Below are 20143 nucleotides of genomic sequence, written 5' to 3'. Positions count from 1 at the left end.
CATCTATGGAACCTTTGATCAAAACGTTCAGTAATGGTTGCTGATCACCATCCAGTTCTCCTGGTCTCCTGGCAAAGGAGGTAGTTGTTCATGGAGACAGTTAGGCACACCTTCCATATCCTCCTCCAATTCCTGACTCTCCTTCTTCCTCTGTTGTTCCAGGTGAAGTGAGACCAGTTGTGCCTCGGATGGCACTGATGGATGGCCGCTTTCATGGCTTGCTCTTTTCTAAATATCATTAAGGAGTGATGTATTTTCATTGATGTCAGTCTGTGGCTATTCTATAGTTTTTCTTCTTTCTGATGTTCAAATGTATAATTTTAACCACCGGGTGCTGCCTCAGACTAGCTCCTGTGTGTTTTTTGGCATGGCCTCATTTATGTTTGATTCCTTGGTTTGTGGCACAGTGAGTCCCCCAGGCTCATCTTGTACCTTCCCTGCCCTAGACTTCGGATCAGCCATATTTCAAAGAGCCCTGGCTCCTTTCAGTGGGGAATGATACTAAAGACCAAAATCTAGGTACCAGGGATGCCCATTACTACTACTGATACTGCCTTTAGGTGATTTCAATTGAGGGAGCTAAAATATGAATTAACATTTTCTAAATTAAGCATTCATATTGATGTTTTCAATTAAATTTTTAACATTATAGTATTTTCACTTAGTTTCTTGGATTTTCATAGTTGTATCTTTTTATCTCACCCTGGCAATCTTTATTTCTAACATCATTGACATAATTATTGCTGTATCATAGTAAAATAATTGACAGTAACATGTTGATTTTATTACAAACAGTAGGAACTTTGAATTGGCTTTTTTTATTGCAGAAAAAAAGCTGTTAGTGTTTTTATTGGGATCCCTTTAGATTTTTTTTTAATAACTGAGAGAGGATTGGCATGTTTGTGATGTTTGAGTTCCCTTATCCAAGAGTATGCTGTGTCTTTCTATTGGTTCAAGTCCACTTTTGTGTCTTTTAGGGATGTTTTTAAGTTTCTCTCTTGTGGCTTTTGCACATTTTTTTATTAAGATTACGCTGTCGTAATGGGTCTTCTCTTCCACTGTGTCTTCTAAATAGTTGTTAATTCATTTTATGAAGGGTATTGATTTCTGTGTGTTGATTTCATATCCTTCTACCTTACTGATTCTCCTAATTGTTTCACATCAATTTTTCAGCTAATTTTCTTGGGTATCCAGGTATTCAATCAGATCATCTATATATAATTTTACCTCTTGGCTTATAATTCTTACACCTCTAACATCTTTCCCTCGAGTTGGCTAATAATTCCAATAGAATGTTAAGTAGTAGTGGTGAGTGGGCATCCTTGTCTTGCTCCTGACTTTAGGGGGCCTGAGAGATACGATTTGTAACGACTGTCTGTGGGCTACTGTCAGTAGTGCTGTGATATAAATCTCTTTTGTTGCTGATATCTTTGAGCCATTCCTTAAGCTGGATTCCAAGGAAGGGAGGTACTGGCTCAGAGACTGAGTTTCCAGAAGCTGTAGCTGTTGTCCAAGTGCTTTCCAGAGAGGACCGCCATGTGCACTTCTACTCTGCGTGTGTGACATACCTGTCACACCACACCTTGCCATCACTGCGAGCATGTAGAAGCTCTAGTCAGGTGTTAATAGCATTACTAATAGTAGTCCATATTTTTATTTCTTTAAAAATGGAAGAAAAGTCGAATGGAGTACTTCAAGCCCTGTTCTTTGAAATGTTTTTTTTTTTTCTGAAAATTAGTCCGTTTGTTTAATGTTTTGGGTTTGGAGGGTAGGAAAAAAAAAAACCAAACCAATTGCCATCAAGTCAATTCTGACTCATAGTGACCCTACAGGACAGAGTAGAACCACCCCACAGGGTTTCCAAGGAGCGCCTGGTGGATTCAGGCAGCCAACCTTTTGGTTAGCAGCTGTAGCTCTTAACCACTATGCCACCAGGGTTTCCTGGAAGGTAGAAAGAAGCGTTAAATGAAGAAGCCATTTTTTTTAAGTGACTTCCCAGAGGAGTACATTAATCATGGACTTTGTCTCTTAAGGCCATTTTCCCGTTTTAGAAAAGAAAAGCCCAGGAGAAGTCAAAGTTGTAAGGGAGCATTATAGGCTTTGATGATCAATTAACTAAAGACCATGGGGCAGAAGTTTAGAGTTGCCAAGTATCTGGCCTTTCATGAAAGAATTTGGTACGTTATTGTTAGGAGAATCTAGTTGAATTTTTAAAAACTGACTTTTGAATAGCAGTTAAATATTTTGTATTTCTTCTCTCTCCTTTGGTGAAAATACAATACCTCAACATCATTCAAAGCAATTTATTTTCTGAGACAATTGCAAGCTTTCCATGAAAGCAGATAATTTTTACAGCTTAAAAGTGAATTCTGCCTATGTGTAGAGGAGTGTTGGCCTTCTGTTACTGCTTGGAGGATAATAAAAATGGAATGTGAGGAAGTTTTCAGAGCGCCCTCTTACTCTGGCCAGTTCAGAAAGAGCCAGTTGCGAAACTCTGGCTTCTCTTGTCCAGCCGTTCCTTGTATCACCTGCTTTGATTCTGTCTTTTCTCTTTACTGCCCGCAGTGTGAGGGGAAACAGCAGCAGGCGAGGCAGGTGCCAGGGCAGGCCTCGGTTTAATTCAGCAAATATTTACCGACCATCTGCCCTGTTCAGAGCACAGGGAGGTGATCAGAACAAGGCCCAAAGGTGGCACCTGCCCTCGGGGAGCCGGCGGACTCAACGACCATGGTTTTCTAGCTCTGAGTCTCTCTCAGCTCCGTTCTGTAAGCAGCTGGGCCACTGAGGCGTCCCTCCCCCCCCCCGCCACTCTTGTTAATGAGCGGAAACTGGTTTTATAACATCCAGCCAGTGCCAGCTGCAAAGAAGGCTGCCAGCCCTGCCCCTCCTGGGTACCCTCCTCTCCCCCGCCCCTCAGGCCAACATGTGGCTATTACTACAGGACTCAGTCCTAGGCCTCTGCAGTTTGTACCCCACGTGCCCTCCCAGGGCAGCCCCCGGGGCTTTGGGTTCCACTACCACCTTCAGTCTCACACTCAATGTTCAGCTCAGGCCTTCCCCCAGACCTCAGCTGGGTTTCTCACAGCCCTTAAATTTACACACCCACGTGCACATGTGCACACATAATGGCCGCTCCTTGGGTATCCCCAGCCCCTCTAACACAGCACCTTAAGTTTACACACACATGCGCACCCACGCACACACTCTGGCCACTCCTCCGGCATTCCCAGCCCCTCTAACACAGCACCTTAAGTTTACACACACACGCACATGTGTATACATGCAGGCATGCATGTACACTGGCCACTTGGGCACATTCCCATCCTCTATAACACAGCACTGTTGGTTTACACACACACACGGACACTGGCCACTCCTTGGGCATTCCCATCCTCTATAACACAACACTTTACGTTTACACACACATACCCAGGCGCGCGCACACACACACACACACCCGTGCACACTCACACATGCACATCCATGGGTGCACACGGACTGGGCATTCCCCTCCTCCCTGCAGTCACTCCAGCCAGCCAGAGGCCTGAATTCCATCCTGGATGCTCTGCCTTCCCCAGAGGCAGCCTCCACACCCGCTGGCCCTGCCTCCTCGAGTGGTCCTTGAACTGCCCTGGCCCAAGCCTTCCTTATCTGCCATCATGGCCACTTACCCAGCCACTGAGGGAACGAGCTTGTCTTCCCCTCTTCACCCTTGTCATCTTCAGATTCATCTTCCGCCCAGCTGGCAGAGTAATCTCTCTGAAGTACTCGTCAGACCATGTCACTCTCTGCTTAGGAATGCCATCCAGTGGCCTCCTGGCCCTAGCCTGGCATGAGAGGCCCCCAGCCCTGCTGCTCCTGACTCGCACGGGACACAGAGACCTGCGACTGGGATTCCTGCACTCACCGTCAGTGCTGCTGGACTGCCCTCCCCTTCCTCCCTGTCACGTGGCCGGCCCCTCCGCATCTTCTAAGACTTCACTGGGAGTCACCTCCAGTGGGTTGGGCTCCACTCACTGGGGTTGCAGAGTGCTCACCACACGTGCTGAACGTCCCAAGGGCTGGAGCCCCAAGGGCTGGGGCCGAGCGCTTGTCCCCACTCTGGCATCTCTGCGAGCCAGGAAGCACACCGCACATTTGCTGAAGGAATCTGAAGCCTTTGGCCCCCTGCCATCCTGTCCCCACACCCTCAGTTTTCACAGGGGGACGTTGTGATGTCACCTCTCTTGAGGTCACCAGAATACGGTCCAGGCTGCAGGACCCACTGCACAGCTTAGGAGAAGTCCCTTAACCTCACTGGAACTCCGTCGCAGTTTTCTTTGTAAGATATTGTAAGGTGAGGGTTTATTTCTGACTTGGTCTACTTTGAGGGTCAGTAAGGGTGTTGGCAGATTGAATAAAATAGTTTCTACAAAGCACTTTGATAAGGTTGTAAATACTTTGTGTTGGTAATTTACTTTGTGAGTAAATGCTTTGGTCTTAAAGGTTTTCCGGCCTTGCTGCAGGGAGGATGGGAGTAAGCTCAGGGAGCGCTCAGAGCAGACCCCGCCTGCCTGCGAGAGGCCTTCCTGTGGACAAGCTTGTCTGCCCCCTTTAATCACTCACAGCACTCCTCCCGTCAGCAGGCGGCAGGCCCTGTCCCTTTGTCCTTGCTGTTGGCAAGCGGAGGACTCCCTGGCAACCTTTGAACACAACTCAATGTTACGTGGCTTTGATCTGTGTAAGGAAAAGTTCTATTTTAAACTGTAAGTCAGGCCAGGTTTTTAGGTTACATTTCTTACCCAACAAAACACGTTGCCCATGCTCCTGTAGTTTCCAGTTTCAAGAGAAATGGCGGCCGCCCCATAGGATGTGAGTGCACTTCAGGTGTGATGTCACGGGTCTCTAGGTTCAGAGACCTTTCTTTTAATTGCTGCAAAACTTCACCTCCAAAATTGCCCAGGGAGATCAAAAATAAAAACGTGGGCAGGACATAGAACTGAAAACCTGAGAATATGACTCAGACACACTAACTAGAAATAAAATCAGTGGAGTGTATTTACTTGCATCTGGTTTTTAAATAAAGAACTTAAAACAATGTGAAGTAGGGGCCAGAGAATAAAGAATAGTCCCTTTTCAAACCTTACTTTTATGTAGTACAAAGATGATTGTTCCTGGTGTTCAGTGGGAGAATGCATTTGAGAACTGTGGGTCCATTTACCTATTATCAGTTGTAGAAGGCGTCATGGGCTGAAGCCAGGAAGGTGCCTCTCCTTGGCATTAGCTCAGGCCCTCAAGATTCAGCAGCTGATGTCAGGAGGGGAAAGCAGAGCAGAAAAAGGCAGAGGAGAGACCTGGAAGCATTGTCCTGAGGAAGTAGGTATCTTGAAGGTCCCCTGCCAAGTGGGCGCACATGGGGCTGAGGGCAAAGCCAGCGGCATCTGGGGCTGGGTCACAGGTTGTGGTTGGAGGGCTGCCAGTCATGCACCAAACTCACTCAGGACCCGGAAAGGGGCTGTGTGTCCAGGCGAGTTGGAGGGGTTACTGTTGAGATGCTGTATCCCTCCAGGGAAGAGGTTTCAAGAGCGGTAAAGTAGGAGTAAAGAGTAGGAAGTTCTGCTGGATCAGAATTGGGTGCTCTGACTTGATTCATTCACTCAGTAAATTTCACTGAGCACCTGCTGTGTACTCGGTATTGTCTAGGGGGCGGACCCGTGAGTAGAACAGGGAGAGGTGGGGAAGACTTCCCGAGGGGCTAGCCTGAGCAGAGACTTTGCTATGCCAGATCCTGACTCAGCTCTGCTTAAGATGTGGAAGTCAGCAAACGTGCTTCACAGGCTAACCTTGCACTTGGCTTCATGGGTCCCCACGGAGAACAAGCAAGACACACTTGCTCCTGCCCTTGTGGCCTTATAGAGGGAGAAACACACGCAACACACACACACACACACACACACACACAAAGTTGGCCTGGCAGCCACGAGGAGGCTAGAGGAAAGTCATTGCCCTGGGGCCTCCCGGAAGCTTCGATAGAGACCCACGTCCTGCACAGACTTGCTGGGCCTCTCGTGGCTCCGTGGGCTGCACCAGACTTCTCGTAACTTCTTGTAGGCCCTTGTGCCCACCACACTCTGTGCACATGCTGCATTGAATGTGGTGTTTCTGCTCCCTCGTGTCTCCCCCCCCTCCCCCGCCACTGCATCCTGTAGATCTCTGTCTACTTACCACTTCCCCGGGGAACCCTTGGCAGCTCCACATCCCCCTTCTTCATGGCACTTGGGAGGTTGTGATATCGGCCTCCTACTAGATAGCAGCAGGCCCCAGGAAGTTGGGGGATCATTTGCCTTCCTCCCAGTGTATCCCAGCTCCACACCCTGTGCCTGACACCTGACGTATAGTACGTGCCCAACAAATGTTTATTGAAAGGAGGAGGAGGGAAGGAGCTGGCCAGGTGGAAGGGCGGGAGCAGGAAGGGAAGGAACTGTAGTCTGAGGAAAGCCAGAGCATGGAGTTAGAAGAAAACATTCCACAAGGCCAGGCTAGAGCGAGTGCAGGGTAGGCAGGAGGGTGCTGGGTGTGATGGGGGTGGTAAGGAAAGCTTAGGGAAGAGGCTGGAGATACCCACGGGACAGGCTGAGCAGGGCCTCACAAGCTGAGGGTAGAGTTTAAACTTGAAAACTGTGGAATATGAAGGTTCTAAGTAGGGAGATCTTTATAGTTTTAAAAAGCAAAGGGGTAACTTTGATGACTAAGGTGTGCCTGACCTAAACCACAGTCTTTTCAGTCCCCTCATGTGTATGCGACAGTGAAAAGGGAAGATGGAAGAAGAATTGATGCGTTTGAATTATGCTGTTGGTGAAGAACGTTGGATGTACTGTGGACTGCAAGAAGGATAAACAAATCAGTCTTAGAAGAAATACAACCAGAATGTTCCTTAGAAGTGAGGATGGTGAGACTTAGCTTGCTTGCTTTGGGTGCATCATCAGGAAAGACCAGTTGCTAGAAAAGGACATCACATTTGGTAAAGTGGAGGGTCAGTGAAAAAGAGGGAAATCATCCATGAGATGGATTGGCACAATACCCCCAACGATGGCCTCAAACATACCAACAATCGTGAAGATGGCACAGGACCAGGCAATGTTTTGTACTCTTATACATAGGGACTCCATGAGTCAAAGCTTACTTGATGGTGACTAACAAGAACAAATAGGAAAGAAGCAGCTTTATGTTGTAGAAGACTTTTTCTGGTGGAAGAATGGGGCATGGGCTGGATGGGACGTAACTGGGACAGACCAGTGGAGAGACCACTGAGTGAGAGACGGAGGAGCCCAAGGGCTGCCGGGAGGCAGATGGAGAAGGCAGAACCAGCATGACAGGAGAACTGTCAGCTGTGGCCAGGCACGTAAGGAGGCGTGTAGGGCTTAGGCTTCTGCTCAGCCCATAGCTTCCCTGTGCTCTAGTTGCCTAAGTAGAGGTCCACAGCACATGGAGAAGGTCTGGGTTCAAGTCCCCAGCGGAGCACTTGTTTGCTGTGTGGCCCTGGACATGCACCTCCACCCCTTGAGTTCTCTCCTCTTCTCACCTGTAACAGATGGGGCAGTGGCTCGTTCTACAAAGCCGCCTGCTCAGGGTCTGACACATCTGTGATCACAGATGCTTTCTTGTGGAACCTGGGGCCAGAGAATAATGAAAGAAGAGCTTCTTGTTGGCTTCTGGAACGCATGGTTGGTGTCTCTTGCCCAAATGGCTCCTATAAAACAGACCAAATTGTCCTATTATGACCAGTGTTATGGTTGCCAAGTTAAAGTCACAGAAAAGTGAGCCTTATACTTTAAGCACTTCGAGAACCACTGTTGTCTAATTACAAACATGCCTCTCCAGACCGCTTTTCTCTTACAAAATCATAAAACAATGCAGCCATAAGGACTTAGAGTGGATTAGCTGTATTGACCAGGTTCCCATTTGGGGAGCTGTAAACCACATCATGTATCTGCTGGCAATTCAGGATCAAACATGTTGGATAGCTAATTTTGAAACACCTTTTCTTTTCCTTCTTAAACATGTTGTTTATTATTGTGTTCTCCGAGCAGAGTGTGGCTTTGCCAAAATTCCCATGCTGTAGGCATAACCCTCGTATGCAGAGCCCTGGTCATCTGGCCTTGGCTTCCCTGGCCCCGTGTAGAGACCTGGCTATTGGTGGCCAGCTGTGTTCTTAGAGCAGTCAGTGTCGCTGCGTCCTGCCATTTACCTGCAGTGGTTGAGGCTCCGCTTAGTTGTATCCTGCTTCGGCCCCGCGCTGCTCTCAGCTAAGCTCTCCATCTTGACTGAGCAGGAAGAGTGTGTTCCATGTGTGGCCCCTGCCCCTCCCAGCCACCTGGTGATCTCTTCCTGTGAAGATTACAGCCCAGAAAACCCTATGGGGTAGTTCTGCTCTGTCACATGCAGCCACTACAACAACAACAACCTAACAACAACAACCCAAGGAAGTAAGAATACTCATGGTCACAAAAGAGTAAGTGGCAGACATAGGGACTCACTCCTGCCCTCCTGACTTCAAGGCAGCTCTTGCCCCATATGCACAGAGCTGCCCTCTCGCTGGTCCTCCCCAGCAGATGATGAAAACATGTCCCCGTGCATGTGAGTGGTGTGGCTACACTGTGAGCCTCTCCTGAGTTACACTTGCTGAGTGCTTGTCATTAGTGATGAAAGTCCCCCAGAGACTGCTTGAAACCTGACCACTTAGGTGAGCACGTAGACTCCGTGAGGAATGGACCAGTGGAAGGTAGAATACACAGGCTGAGCAGAGCTGACCCTCTGAGATGGGGTAGGGGGACAGCATCCTCTGCTTTGTTGGTTGAGTTTATCATGCCTGACGGAGCTGACTTGTGTTTTTACATACATGCCTCACTTATCCATCACAATAAATCTCTTGAATCAGATTTCTGGGTGCCCATGACAGGCATTCTCTGTTCTCAGCCTGTGCCTATGAGGCAGCGTTTATTTAGGGAGTCTCGCCACTTCACAATGTCTCATTTAAAAAAAGTTATTGGTTGCTGGAAATCCTGGTGGTGTAGTGGTTAAGTGCCACGGCTGGCAACCAAAAGGTTGGCAGTTTGAATCCACCAGGCGCTCCTTGGAAACTCTGTGGGGCAGTTCTACCCTGTCCTATAGGGTCACTATGAGTCGGAATCGACTCAACAGCAACAGGTTTGTTTTTTTTTTTTTTTTTTCAATTGGTTGTTACTGCTGATTTGCGTGAAAGCAATATGTTCTTATTATAGCAATATTGAAAAATACAGAAAAGTTACAGAAGAAAAATTCCCATAGCCACAGCGCCTAGTGGTGACAACTGTTGATATTTTGAGCGGTTTTATTTAGGATTTTTTTTTTCCCTACCAAAAGGGGCATTTTGGTTTTGTTTTGTGCGATTGCTGTGATACTATTTCTGAAAAATTATGCACTACAGTTTCCATATATATTTCCACGTTATAAATTCATAAATGTCTTTGATGGATGTGCAGTAGTCCACGGAGTGTGTGAAGCAATTCCTTTGATGGTAGGCAGTTACTGATATTGTAGAACCATAAATAAAAGTGTGATGCTCATTTGTGGCTATTACATTTCTAGAATAGATGCCCAGAAGTAAAATTATATAGAGAAAGAATCTTGATCCACATTGCCAGATTATCTTCCTGAAGGATAAGAGCAATTATAGTCTTGTTGACAAGGTTATATCATACCTTTACCGGTATTATTATTCTTTAAAAATTATTGTTGATCTTGTGTTGTTGCACTGTTAGGTGTCATCGAATTGGTTCCGACTCCCAGCAGCCCTGCCTACAACAGAACAAAACATTGCACAGTCCTGCACCGTCTTCACAATTGTTATGCTTGAGCCCGTCATTGCAGCCACTATGTCAATCCGTCTCATCCAGGGTCTTCCTCATTTTCACTGACCCTCTACTTTCCCAAGCGTGATGTCCTTCTCCAGGGACTGATCCCTCCTGATAACTTGTCTAAAGTATGCGAGACGAAGTCTCTCCATCCTTGCATCTAAGGAGCATTCTGGCTTTACTTCTTCCAAGGCAGATTTGTTCGTTGTTTTGGCGGTCCATAGGTGAAAAAAGTGTTTTTCCTACACTCACTAACCAATTATAATTGTTTGTGAACTGTTTCTTTTCATTTACACCGAAGTCTTGGTGTTTTTTGTAATCAGTTACAGTAAAGTTACTTGCTCCTTATGTTTATAACATTTACATTTTCTTTTGCGTGTTTTTTATGTGATCAAAATCCGTTAGGGATTTTGTCCACTGGTTGGTTTTTTTTTTTTTTCTGAGTGTCATTTAGTCTCCTGGTGGTATAATGGGTAGAGCTCTGAGTTGCTAATCAAAAGGTCAGCGGTTTGAACCCACCAGCCGCACCATGGGAGAAAGATGTGGCAGCCTGCTTCCATAAAGATCACAGCCTTGGAAACCGTATGGGGCAGCTCTACTCTGTCCTATAGGGTCGCTGTGAGTTGGAATCAACTCCACGGCAGTGGGTGGGTTACTCCCCTGTAGGTAAGTACTTTCCGACCAGTGTTTTTAAATGTCCTTCCCTAGCACAGGAATTGGAGCCCTGGTGGTGCAGTGGTTAAGAACTCAGCTCTTAACCAAAAAATTGGCAGTTCAGATCCACCAGCCACTCCTTGGAAACCATATGGACAGTCCTACTCTGTCCTATAAGGTCGCTCTGAGTCAGAATTGACTCTAGAGCAGCAGGGTTTTGTTTTTTTTTTTTTTTAGCGCAAGAATTAACATTCACTTCTCCTTGTAAAAGCTGTGGGGATTTGGAGTGTGATTTTGATTTGTTTTTTATTTAGCTTTTTAACCCATCTAGGATTTTATTTTGATGTGAGATGAAGGCTTAGGATGGTGCAAACATTTAAACACTTGGCCGCTAACTGCAAGGTTGGCAGGTCAAGTCCACCCAGAGGAACTTAGGAAGAAGGTTTCTGAGGATCTACTTCTGAAAGCTCACAGCCCTGGAAAACCCTGTGGAGCCCCTTCCACTCTGACACACATGGTGCTGCCATGTGTTGGAATAGACTCTGCAAGTGGGTTTTTGGGTTTTTTTAAGATTTTCTTTTGGTATAAAATAAAGACTTAAATTGACTTTTCCCCGCGTATAGTTAACCAGTTTTCTGCCTCAGTTATCTAAATAACTAGTTCTTCCCATTCCCGTTGACATGCGATTCATTCTGTACATATCGTTACAGTCGTGTAAATACATTGCCCGGTATTCAGGCTGTCATCCGTTCCATTTGCCCGTATCACACTGTCGCTAATTAATGTAAACTCTTAGTCTCATTAGAAGTGCTCTGGCTCCTCTTGCTTTTTATTTTTCCTGGTGAACTTTAGAATGGTTTTGTCAAGTGCCCAAAAAATAAAGAGGTCCGTTGGAATTTTTATTGGCTGGCAGTGTATTCAACTTGTAAATCCATTTGGGAGGAAATTAACATCAGCATATTTACAATATTTATGCTTCCATTTCAGAAACACATCTTATCTTTATTCAAGTCTCTTTTCCTTTCTTCATTCTTTCTATTTCTTTCTTCTGTCTATCTATCCGTCTGCCTGTCTCTCTCTGTTTTAAAATATGTTTTATGGGTGATTTCCTGATCACAGCCTTAGACTTCTTTAAAGAGCTCCTTTATATACATAAGATTTCAAAAGAACATGGGAAAATTGCAAATAAAGTTGAGATCCTTTGATCCAAGATCATTAAGAAAAATACATCAAAAAAAGTGTCTTCCCTTTTTCTTTGACTTCTTATCTGTGTGTTTTAAATAAAACTTCTAGGAGTTTTCCCCTTAATTCTGTATTCCAACTCATCAGTGCAATCTCAGGGTAGGCATATTTCCACGTTTCATATTAAATATTAAGTCAGTGGAGGGGAAATCTCATATTTTTAAAAGTATATCTGCTATAAGCATCTGCCTTGTGAAATCCCCACCAAGCCACCTGAATACTTTGTTCCTAACTCAGTTCACGGGCTGGGTTCACCTGGCAGACGTGCCTTGGTTGGTGTGGCAGTCGGGTTCTGATTTTTCTGGCTTCATAGCACATGCCCTTCTTTACCATCTCTGCTCTGGAGAGGTCAGGCCGGCAAGTGTGCCCAGCAGCGTGCTCAGGTGGTACAAGTGGTTCACCTGGTGCTCGCTCCTCACTGCCTTTGTAAATAACCTCATGGGCCAGACGTGGATTCCAACAGCCCCTCTGTGCTCCAGGGGAAGGAAGGAGAGGGCTTTGGCTTGTTTTTATTTTTTTCTAATGGCCATTTATACATGTGGGAACCCTGGTGGCATAGTGGTTCAGCATTCGTCTGTCAGTCAAAAGGTCAGCAGTCTGAATCCACCAGCTGTTCCTTGGAAACCCTATTCGGCATTTCTGCTCTGTCCCGTAGGGTCACCATGAGTTGAAATCAACTCAGTGGCAACAGGTTTGGTTTTTGATTTTTTTTATACATACAAGGAGCTTTGGTGGCACAACCATTAAGCACCCGGCTGCTTACCAAAAGATCAGCAGTTCGAACCCAGTCGGCAGCTCTGTGGGAGAAAGACCTGGCAATTTGCTCCCGTAAAGATTACAGCCTAGGAAACCCTATGGGCAGTTCTACTCTGTCACTTGGGTTTGCTATGACTTGGAACTCAGTGGCATCTAAGAACAACAATTGATACTCCATTCTTATAGTGAGGGAGGACTTACTAGGCCGATGTGGGAGGAAGTAAGCGCCCCTGAAGGGTTACAGCATTCATTCATTGAAATGTATGGAGTGCTGAGCCCCACGGTCAGGTGTTTCTTACTGTTATCAATTGTTTCCTAATTAAAGAGCTCTGTGTTCTTCACACGTGGGGTGAATGGGTGTGTGAGAAATTGTAAACAAAGGAGACTTGCTTTCTTGTTTCCGTGAAGAAGTGAGGGTTTTTTTTTTTTCAGTTCTTCCTGCCAAAGAGATTTTTCTTATAGTTTATTTGTTTTCATTTAGAGTTTGTAATAACCTTTCTTTTTGTAGGACGTTGTCTTTTATTTTAAACCTTAATAAACTCATTGCCATCAAGTCAGTTCTGACTCATAGCGACCCTATAGGACAGAGTAGAACTGCCCTACAGGGTTTCCAAGGAGTGGCTGGTGGATTCGAACTTTGGACCTTTTGGTTAGCAGCCGAGCTCTTAACCACTGGGCCATCAGGACTCCTTGAACCTTAATACCCATTACCGTCCAGTCAATTCCGACTTACAGCAACCGCATGGGACAGAGTACACCTGCCCCTTAGGGTTTCCAAGGAGCACCTGGTGGATTCGAAATGCCGACCTTCTGATTAGCAGCTATAGTGCTTAACCAGTACGCCACCAGGGTTTTCTAAACCTTAATAAAAAAAAAAAAAATTTTTTTTTAGGCTACCCCAGTTTAGAAATGATGTCTTTCTCCTTGGAACAGGTTTTTACATTAAGCTTTTTTGATGATAGGAAATTAAAATCTGAATAATACCTTTTAATGGTAGCCCCATGAAAATAAGTGTATTCTTTAATTTTAAAATTTAAAGTTAAAAAAAAGCCAAAAGCTTAAAGTATCTAGTATGTTGACATCTTTATGATAAAAAAAATAAAATACTGCATTTCATGCTTTTTCAAATTCCCAAGCCAGTTGTCATAAGTAACTTAATCTGTTGTACTTTCTAACTACTGAAAATAAACTTCCATTTTCCATATAATTTTTTTAAAGCTTAATTTGTTCAAGAAAAAGATGAGAGGTCTCAAGAAAAATCAGCATTTAGGGATTATAAGCTCGTAGCTTGGCAGTAGGGGAGGTGAACAAATGTCTAATGAACTGGAATTATGTAGCATTTGAATGCCATTGACGGTAAAAAGCTGGGCTGCTAAAATGCTGAGTGGGATGTGTGTATGAAAGTAATTAGAAATACGAAATAGAAGGTGGCCAGGTGGCTATAAAAAGCCAGTGAATTTGGGGTACCAGGTAGGGAAATGCTAAAACCTCAAGTTCACGTACACATTCATACACACACTCTATTTTTTCTGGGGGTTTAGGGGGGCAGGGGACGGCTGCTATCTCTCAGAATCCTGTGTTTACAGCCTGGCCGGGGAGGTGGCTCCACTCCTGTCCCCTGAGGGAGGGGGTCTTTGCCTAAAAGTTCCTGAGAGTGGAGCCCGCGGCGTCGCGCTGGGCCGCTCGGGTGCTCACTGACAGCCGTGCAGCGCCCTCTCTGTTCGCAGTCCTCAGTGTCATTTGAAGTTGCAGCTGCCGGCCAATCGGCGCAGCCCGTGCCGCTGACATCACTCCCGGCCAGTTCCCTCCAGCTGCAGAGAGCTCCAGTTTGCCTTTTTTTTTTAAACTAAAATGGAGGCTGGTTTCTTGCCTTAAGGAGTACACTGCCCTGCCTGCTGGAGTCTAGATGTTGACATGTAACAAGGCTGGCAGCAGGATGGTGGTGGACGCGGCCAACTCCAACGGGCCCTTCCAGCCCGTGGCCCTGCTACACATCCGAGGTAAGTTCTCGTGGCCCCGGCATCGGAGCCTCCCTGGCTGGTTAATAAATGGCTATTGTGCTGCCGAGAAGAAAAGCAGGAAGTCCTGGCTCGCAGGACTCGTTCCTTTTTGCTGCAGACCCAGGCAGCGCGGTTGGGTGTGTCGGTGCAGGCTGGCGTTTTACGAACTCCTGGCCGAATTTGAGAGGGGAGCGTGGCCTTGCAGGCATCGTTCAAAGCTGGTTTTTCTGCTTGGGGCTCGCTCCCATCCCCCTTTCGGAGCTGTGCTGATGTCAGAGGACGTGAAGTCACTGCCGGGGGAAGGCATTGGGTGGGGTGCTGAGAGGCGGGCGCTACACGGATGTGGCTGAAGACCGCACAGGTTCCCCCGCACACGTCTCGGGATCCCAGGGAACATTCCAAATTTATGAGAAAACAGCTCCCTTGGAAAGGGTTGTTTTCATTCTTGCCATGGAGCCTAACAGAGAAACGTGCTTATGTTTGGAGAGATGGAAATCCATTGTGGGTCAGCGTTTCAGAAATGTTAGCCTTTTCTCTGAGCGTTGGGGAATATTTTGCATTTAAGTAGGCTCTTGCATTGCCACTTGACTTGAGAATTTAAAATGGCAACAAGTTTTCAATGTGTGCATAGATCTCATTTAATTAATGTCAGTTTACCTCTTATAGTGTACATATTTTGTGTTCAAAATGTAGCTTAAGATGCAATTACTATAGTAATTAATAGACACATTCATTAATGGACATAAGCTGTCAAGGTAGTAGTATACTTGTTTTTAATTGGTATTTTAAATTTTTGTTCCCTAAATGTTTTGTTCATAACTGGGTGAAATAGAAGATGGATGTTAAGCTTCATCAAATCACTTTAAAATGTATGTTCCCACAGCTGTGCCCTAACAAAGCCGTTTTAGCTGTCAGACTCTCCTTCAAGGCCCTGTGCGAAGGAAGGGTGGGGGAAAGTTTCTGGTTGACTAATAGCCTGTATGACTAAAATCCCAGACAAACGTCTTCAGATCCTAGGGTGTACCCAGGGAAGGTGAAAGGAAGCACAGAAACACCTGGTCTGCTGGAATAAAACAGATGCTGTTTTCTCTGCACACCCTTCTTCATGAAGCTGGTAGAAGTCAACATCCTGTAGGCAGGCCGGGCAACGCAGTGGCTTGTAGCACACCCAGCAAAGAGCAAGTGTTGACTGCAGGTGGCATCGAGGTGTTTCAGGCATAGGAATCAAAGGTGGGGGGGAGAAGATGTCATTGCACCTGGGTTTAAGTCAGTCCCTAAACACTAACAAGCTAGCAGTATGAGAATTTTATTTCGGTTAAGATGTACATTTTTGTACCTTTAAGGTATCTTCTTATAAGCAACATAGATTTTTTTGGGGGGGGGTGAGTTTTCTGATTTTATTAGACAGTTACTGTATTAGTCATTTTTTAAACTATGGGTTTATTCTGAAATAGAATCATTAGATTTTATATCTTAAACCATATTGTTTTTTGTTTTTTGTTTTTTTTTAGATTCTGAGACCATATGGTCAGTTTGGATTTTTGCTGTTGGCTGAGCGATTGGTTGTTTGCTATATAATTGTGGAAGAAAAAGGCAGTGAAGTGTAGTAACCTGAAAGAGACGAGATTTAAAGAACGGGCCACCCTGACGAGCCTAACATCTAATTCAAACAGTGGGGGTGGCTTCTGATTTCAGAGCTTTAAAACTAAAAAACTTTAGGAAAGCCTTATTTAGTCCTAAGAACTTTTTAGAGCAAGCCTGTCAATGTGAGATTTAGCAAACTTTGTTTTATTTTTTGTGCTTTTATTTCAATTCTTAGTCTACTAAGTGCCAAGTGCTGAGGATCCTTCAGAATGACTAAGATATGGCCCCCTGCCCCAAGGAGCTTCTGTTTTGGTGGGGGACACCCACCCTGGAAGCCTGGGACCAGAGGGATGCGGGAAAGTGCAGGAGCTGACCTGATAGCCCCGGGAAGGAGAGGGCCGGGGCTGCTAGGCTCTGCTCAGCAACTCCGGGTGATGGCGCCCACAGGGACCTTGTCAGGGCAGAGGAGTCCTGCACACAGAGGTTAAATAACTTGCCCGGAAGTGGTGGAGCCAGCATCAAAACCCAGACTTTAGTTTTATGTAGGATCTTTTTTAAAAAGAACTGATTTAAAATAGAAATGTTGGCTGTTTGTAGAAAAGTGTGCCACAGGATTAAATAGTTAGTCACAGTGTCCTGCCGGCATCTGCTTCAGTGGCCTCTTTTTATGACAGCTTCACTTTCAGGGGTCATTTATAACTCGTTTCATAAATATTTATCGAGTCCATACTGCTCTCCAGGCAGGGTCCTAACTCGGCTATAAGCAGAGCGAAGGCCCGTCTTTCTGAATTTACAGACCGCTGGGGGAGGCAGCCAAGTAAATAAGGAGCCCTGGTGGTGCAGTGGTTAAACCACTCAACAGCTAATCGAAAGGTTGGCGGTTCAAACCCACCAGCCACTCTGGGAGAAAAAGATATAGCAGTGTGCTCCTGTAAAGATTCAGCCTTGGAAGCTCTGTGGGGGCAGTTCTTCTCTGTCCTGTAGGATCACTGTGAGTCAGAACGGACTCAATGGCAGTGCGCTTTTTGTTTTTTTTGTTTTTTTTTTTTGAGGGAGGCAAGGTTTGGTGGGAGGCAACAAAGTAAACAAATAGGTAATTATGATAATTAGGCTGATTAGTATTCCTAATCATGACAGTTATTTTCTGTTAAATAGTTATCTTCAAGTTTGAGGTGAATATGGTGGGTTAGCATATCCTAAAAAGTTGAAGTTGGAGGTCCACATGTCTGGTACTAGACTTTTTAGCCTTTCTGTCTGTGAAAGGAGAGCTGGTCACCTGGATCCCACCAGCTGTGAATTCAGTGTGACTGAATTTATTAGCGACCGCTGACATCCTGTGCTTCCAGCATTGTCCAAGACAGCTGTCTGCGCAGTGGGTGTGTTCCGTTTTTGCTGTCTACCACGGTAGCCACTGAAACGCGGCTGGTGCCACCGAGGAGCAGAATTTTAAATTTTGCTTCATTTTGATCACTTTAAATAGACACATGTGGCTAGTAGCCACTGTATTGGACAGTGCCATTCTAGACCAGGGTTGGCAAACTTTCTGCAAACAGATAGTAAATATTTTTGGCTTTGTGGGGGAAAGCACCTGTAGACAGTATGTAGATTAGGCATGACTGTTCCAATAAAGCTTTATCTACAAAAACAGGAGGCAGACCAGATTTGGCCCATGGACCATAGTTTGCCTGTTCCTGTTCTAGGCCATTCTGTGAATCTTTGATTACCTGTTAAGAGTAATGAAATACGCTCCAGGTAGGCCTTCAGTCCTAGTGTGTCTCTCCTCATGTGTGTGAACCTTGGTCTGCTGTGATTTGCGAGTGTGGCTGAGAGCTGGGACCTGTTCTCCCTCCGTAGAGCTCACCCTTACTTCAGGAGGCGGGTTCAAGGCCATGAGAGCCAAGCCAGAAGATGTTCATGGCAGAGAGGAAGAGAGTAGTCTTGACTCTTTTCCACCTGGCTTTTACTCTGGGCCTCAGGAAAGTTAACTGCTATTGTTGTTCCAGTCCTTAGGAAGCTTCCCGCCCCCGGCCCCCCAGCCCCCTTGATGAGTGTTTCTTTGAAAAACAGAAGTAGCTGTGGCCTGGTGGGGCGAGAGAACAAATTGTTCTTTATATGAAAACCCATTTTTCCTGGGAAGTGGAGGTCTAATTATGGAAAAGCTTGTTTTCTCACAGATGCTTCTGTGTCACTAACTCATTGGAAGTCTTCGCCTTCCCAATAAAATTTAGAGAAAACCATGCAAGAGGCAAGTGTAGGACTCAAGCCCCATGGCTTTTATTGGTGTTCCATTGAATTAATCACCTTGGACAGTGTTAATATTAATAATGGTAATAGTTGGCCACAATGCAAGTGGTTTACACGCCTGCAAATAGAATGAAGAAGGGTACCTAGTGTTCTCCTCACTCCCAAAAGTTAGGAAGGAAAATATTTCAATGATGGCCAAAAATAATAGACCCTTCAAAGGATCAAAACAGGCTTAGGATTCTTTCTCCCTGAATATTACAACTCGGGAGTTTGACTTCACAAACGCCAGTGTTGTGTCATTACAGCTCCCTGTGAAGTGACCTTGTAGAAACAGAACCTTAAGCCTTCACTGTGGTGACCCTGCTTGGAAGTTGTTTGCTTTGTGTTCCTGGCCCGCATGGGGAAGGTAACCAGAGGAACACACAACTCTCTGGGGAGGATGTGTGTTTGTGTATCTGAGCGCTTTTTGTTCATTAGACTTCCCCTGAATGGGGTGTAATCTCTGCTCTCTGCTTGGGAGGTTTCTGGTCACGACTCCTGCTTTGCAGGAAAAGCTGAACACCTAGAATGTTTTTGTTAAAATGTTTTAATTGTGTAGAGAAGAACAGAGAAAAATAAAGAAGTAAGGTCATTAGTCAAGAAAAGGGCATACATTCTTTTTTTTTGTCGTTGTTGAAAGTGTACACAGCAAAACAGGTTCCCGTTCAGCCGTTTCTGCATATATTGTTCGGTGACATTGGTTATGTTTTTTTTTTTTTTTTTCCTACTATTGCACAAGGTTTATTTGTTTTTACAGAAAAACTGTAACAACAACAACACTCATCTGCGTGGCTGACGTGGTCAGTGCCCAATCCATGTTTCCTGGGATCTCAGTATCATTTTTTGTTGTGTTGTGGGTGTGCTTCCCCCCTCCCCTTTCCTTTTAATATTGTATTTTAGGTGAAAGTTTATAGTGCGGGTTAGTTTCTAATTCATATGTTTATACAGAAATTTTTTTGTGACATTGGTTGCAACCCCCACAATGTGTCAGCACTCTCCCCCTTTTCTACCCCGGGTTCATTTGTCCAGTTTTCCTGTCCCTTCCTGCCTTCTGGTCTGCTTTTGGGCAGATTTTGCCCATTTGGTCTCATATAGTTGATTGAACTGAGAAGCACGTTCCGTATGTGTGTTATTGTTTGTTTTATGGGCCTGTCTAATCTTTGGCTGGAAGGTGGACTTCGCGAGGAGCTTCTGTTCTGAATTAGCAGGGTGTCCCAGGGCCATAGCCTCGGAGGTTCTTCCAGTGTGTGTCTGCATGTGCATTTTTAACCTAGGAAAGGGGTGACAAGAAATCAAAGATAGAGTGGTTTTAGGGACATCCACTTCTCGCCCTACTTCTGGTTCCATGTGTCAAGTATAATTGCAAGGTTTCTGTGGGTTTTCATCCCACAGCCCTTTGCAAAGTGCAGCGTGCTTTTATAAATGCTGGTTCATTTGCTCCTCCCAGCCCTCCTACCTGTGGGGTGAACAGGCAGAGGTGGACCTCCTCCTTGCAGCCACTAGCCCATGGGGTCTGATCCTGGTTCTCTGCCCCCTCTGTGCCACCACGCAGCCTGTGATGCCGCAGTGGGAGTCCTTGGGCCTGGCCAGATCCCCGCTGCCCCTGGGTATCTCTTCTCTCACTTAATCCTTCCAGCACCATGAGGCATTATATCCTGGTTTTTTCTAGAAGAGGAAGGGGAGCCCCTTGCCCAGGGTCACAGAGCTGGTGAGAAACAAGCAGGAATGTGGGTCTCAGTCAGTCTGAAAGCA

General features: G+C 45.6%; 1 protein-coding gene across 6 annotated transcripts in view; it reads left to right on the top strand.

The window, feature by feature from the left end:
• Window positions 1-20143, top strand: part of PPP2R5C (protein phosphatase 2 regulatory subunit B'gamma) — a 178552-nt gene that overhangs the window by 63848 nt on the left and 94561 nt on the right. Inside the window, exon 1 of one of the 6 annotated variants that reach the window (XM_010588836.3) lies at window positions 14347-14524. The exons of 4 other annotated variants lie outside the window; for them this stretch is intronic. In XM_010588836.3, the coding sequence (XP_010587138.3) occupies window positions 14431-14524 (94 nt within the window). In that variant the 5' untranslated portion in view covers window positions 14347-14430. Of the gene's footprint in view, window positions 1-14346; window positions 14525-20143 lie in introns of those variants that run through there. One more of the 6 variants, XM_064292972.1, reaches the window with a different exon arrangement.

This window comes from Loxodonta africana, chromosome 10, assembly GCF_030014295.1.
Source record: "Loxodonta africana isolate mLoxAfr1 chromosome 10, mLoxAfr1.hap2, whole genome shotgun sequence".
In the NCBI taxonomy this organism is placed as follows: Eukaryota; Metazoa; Chordata; class Mammalia; order Proboscidea; family Elephantidae; genus Loxodonta; species Loxodonta africana.
Note: the sequence above shows the minus strand (reverse complement) of the source record. Positions and strands in the feature narration are given on the sequence as shown.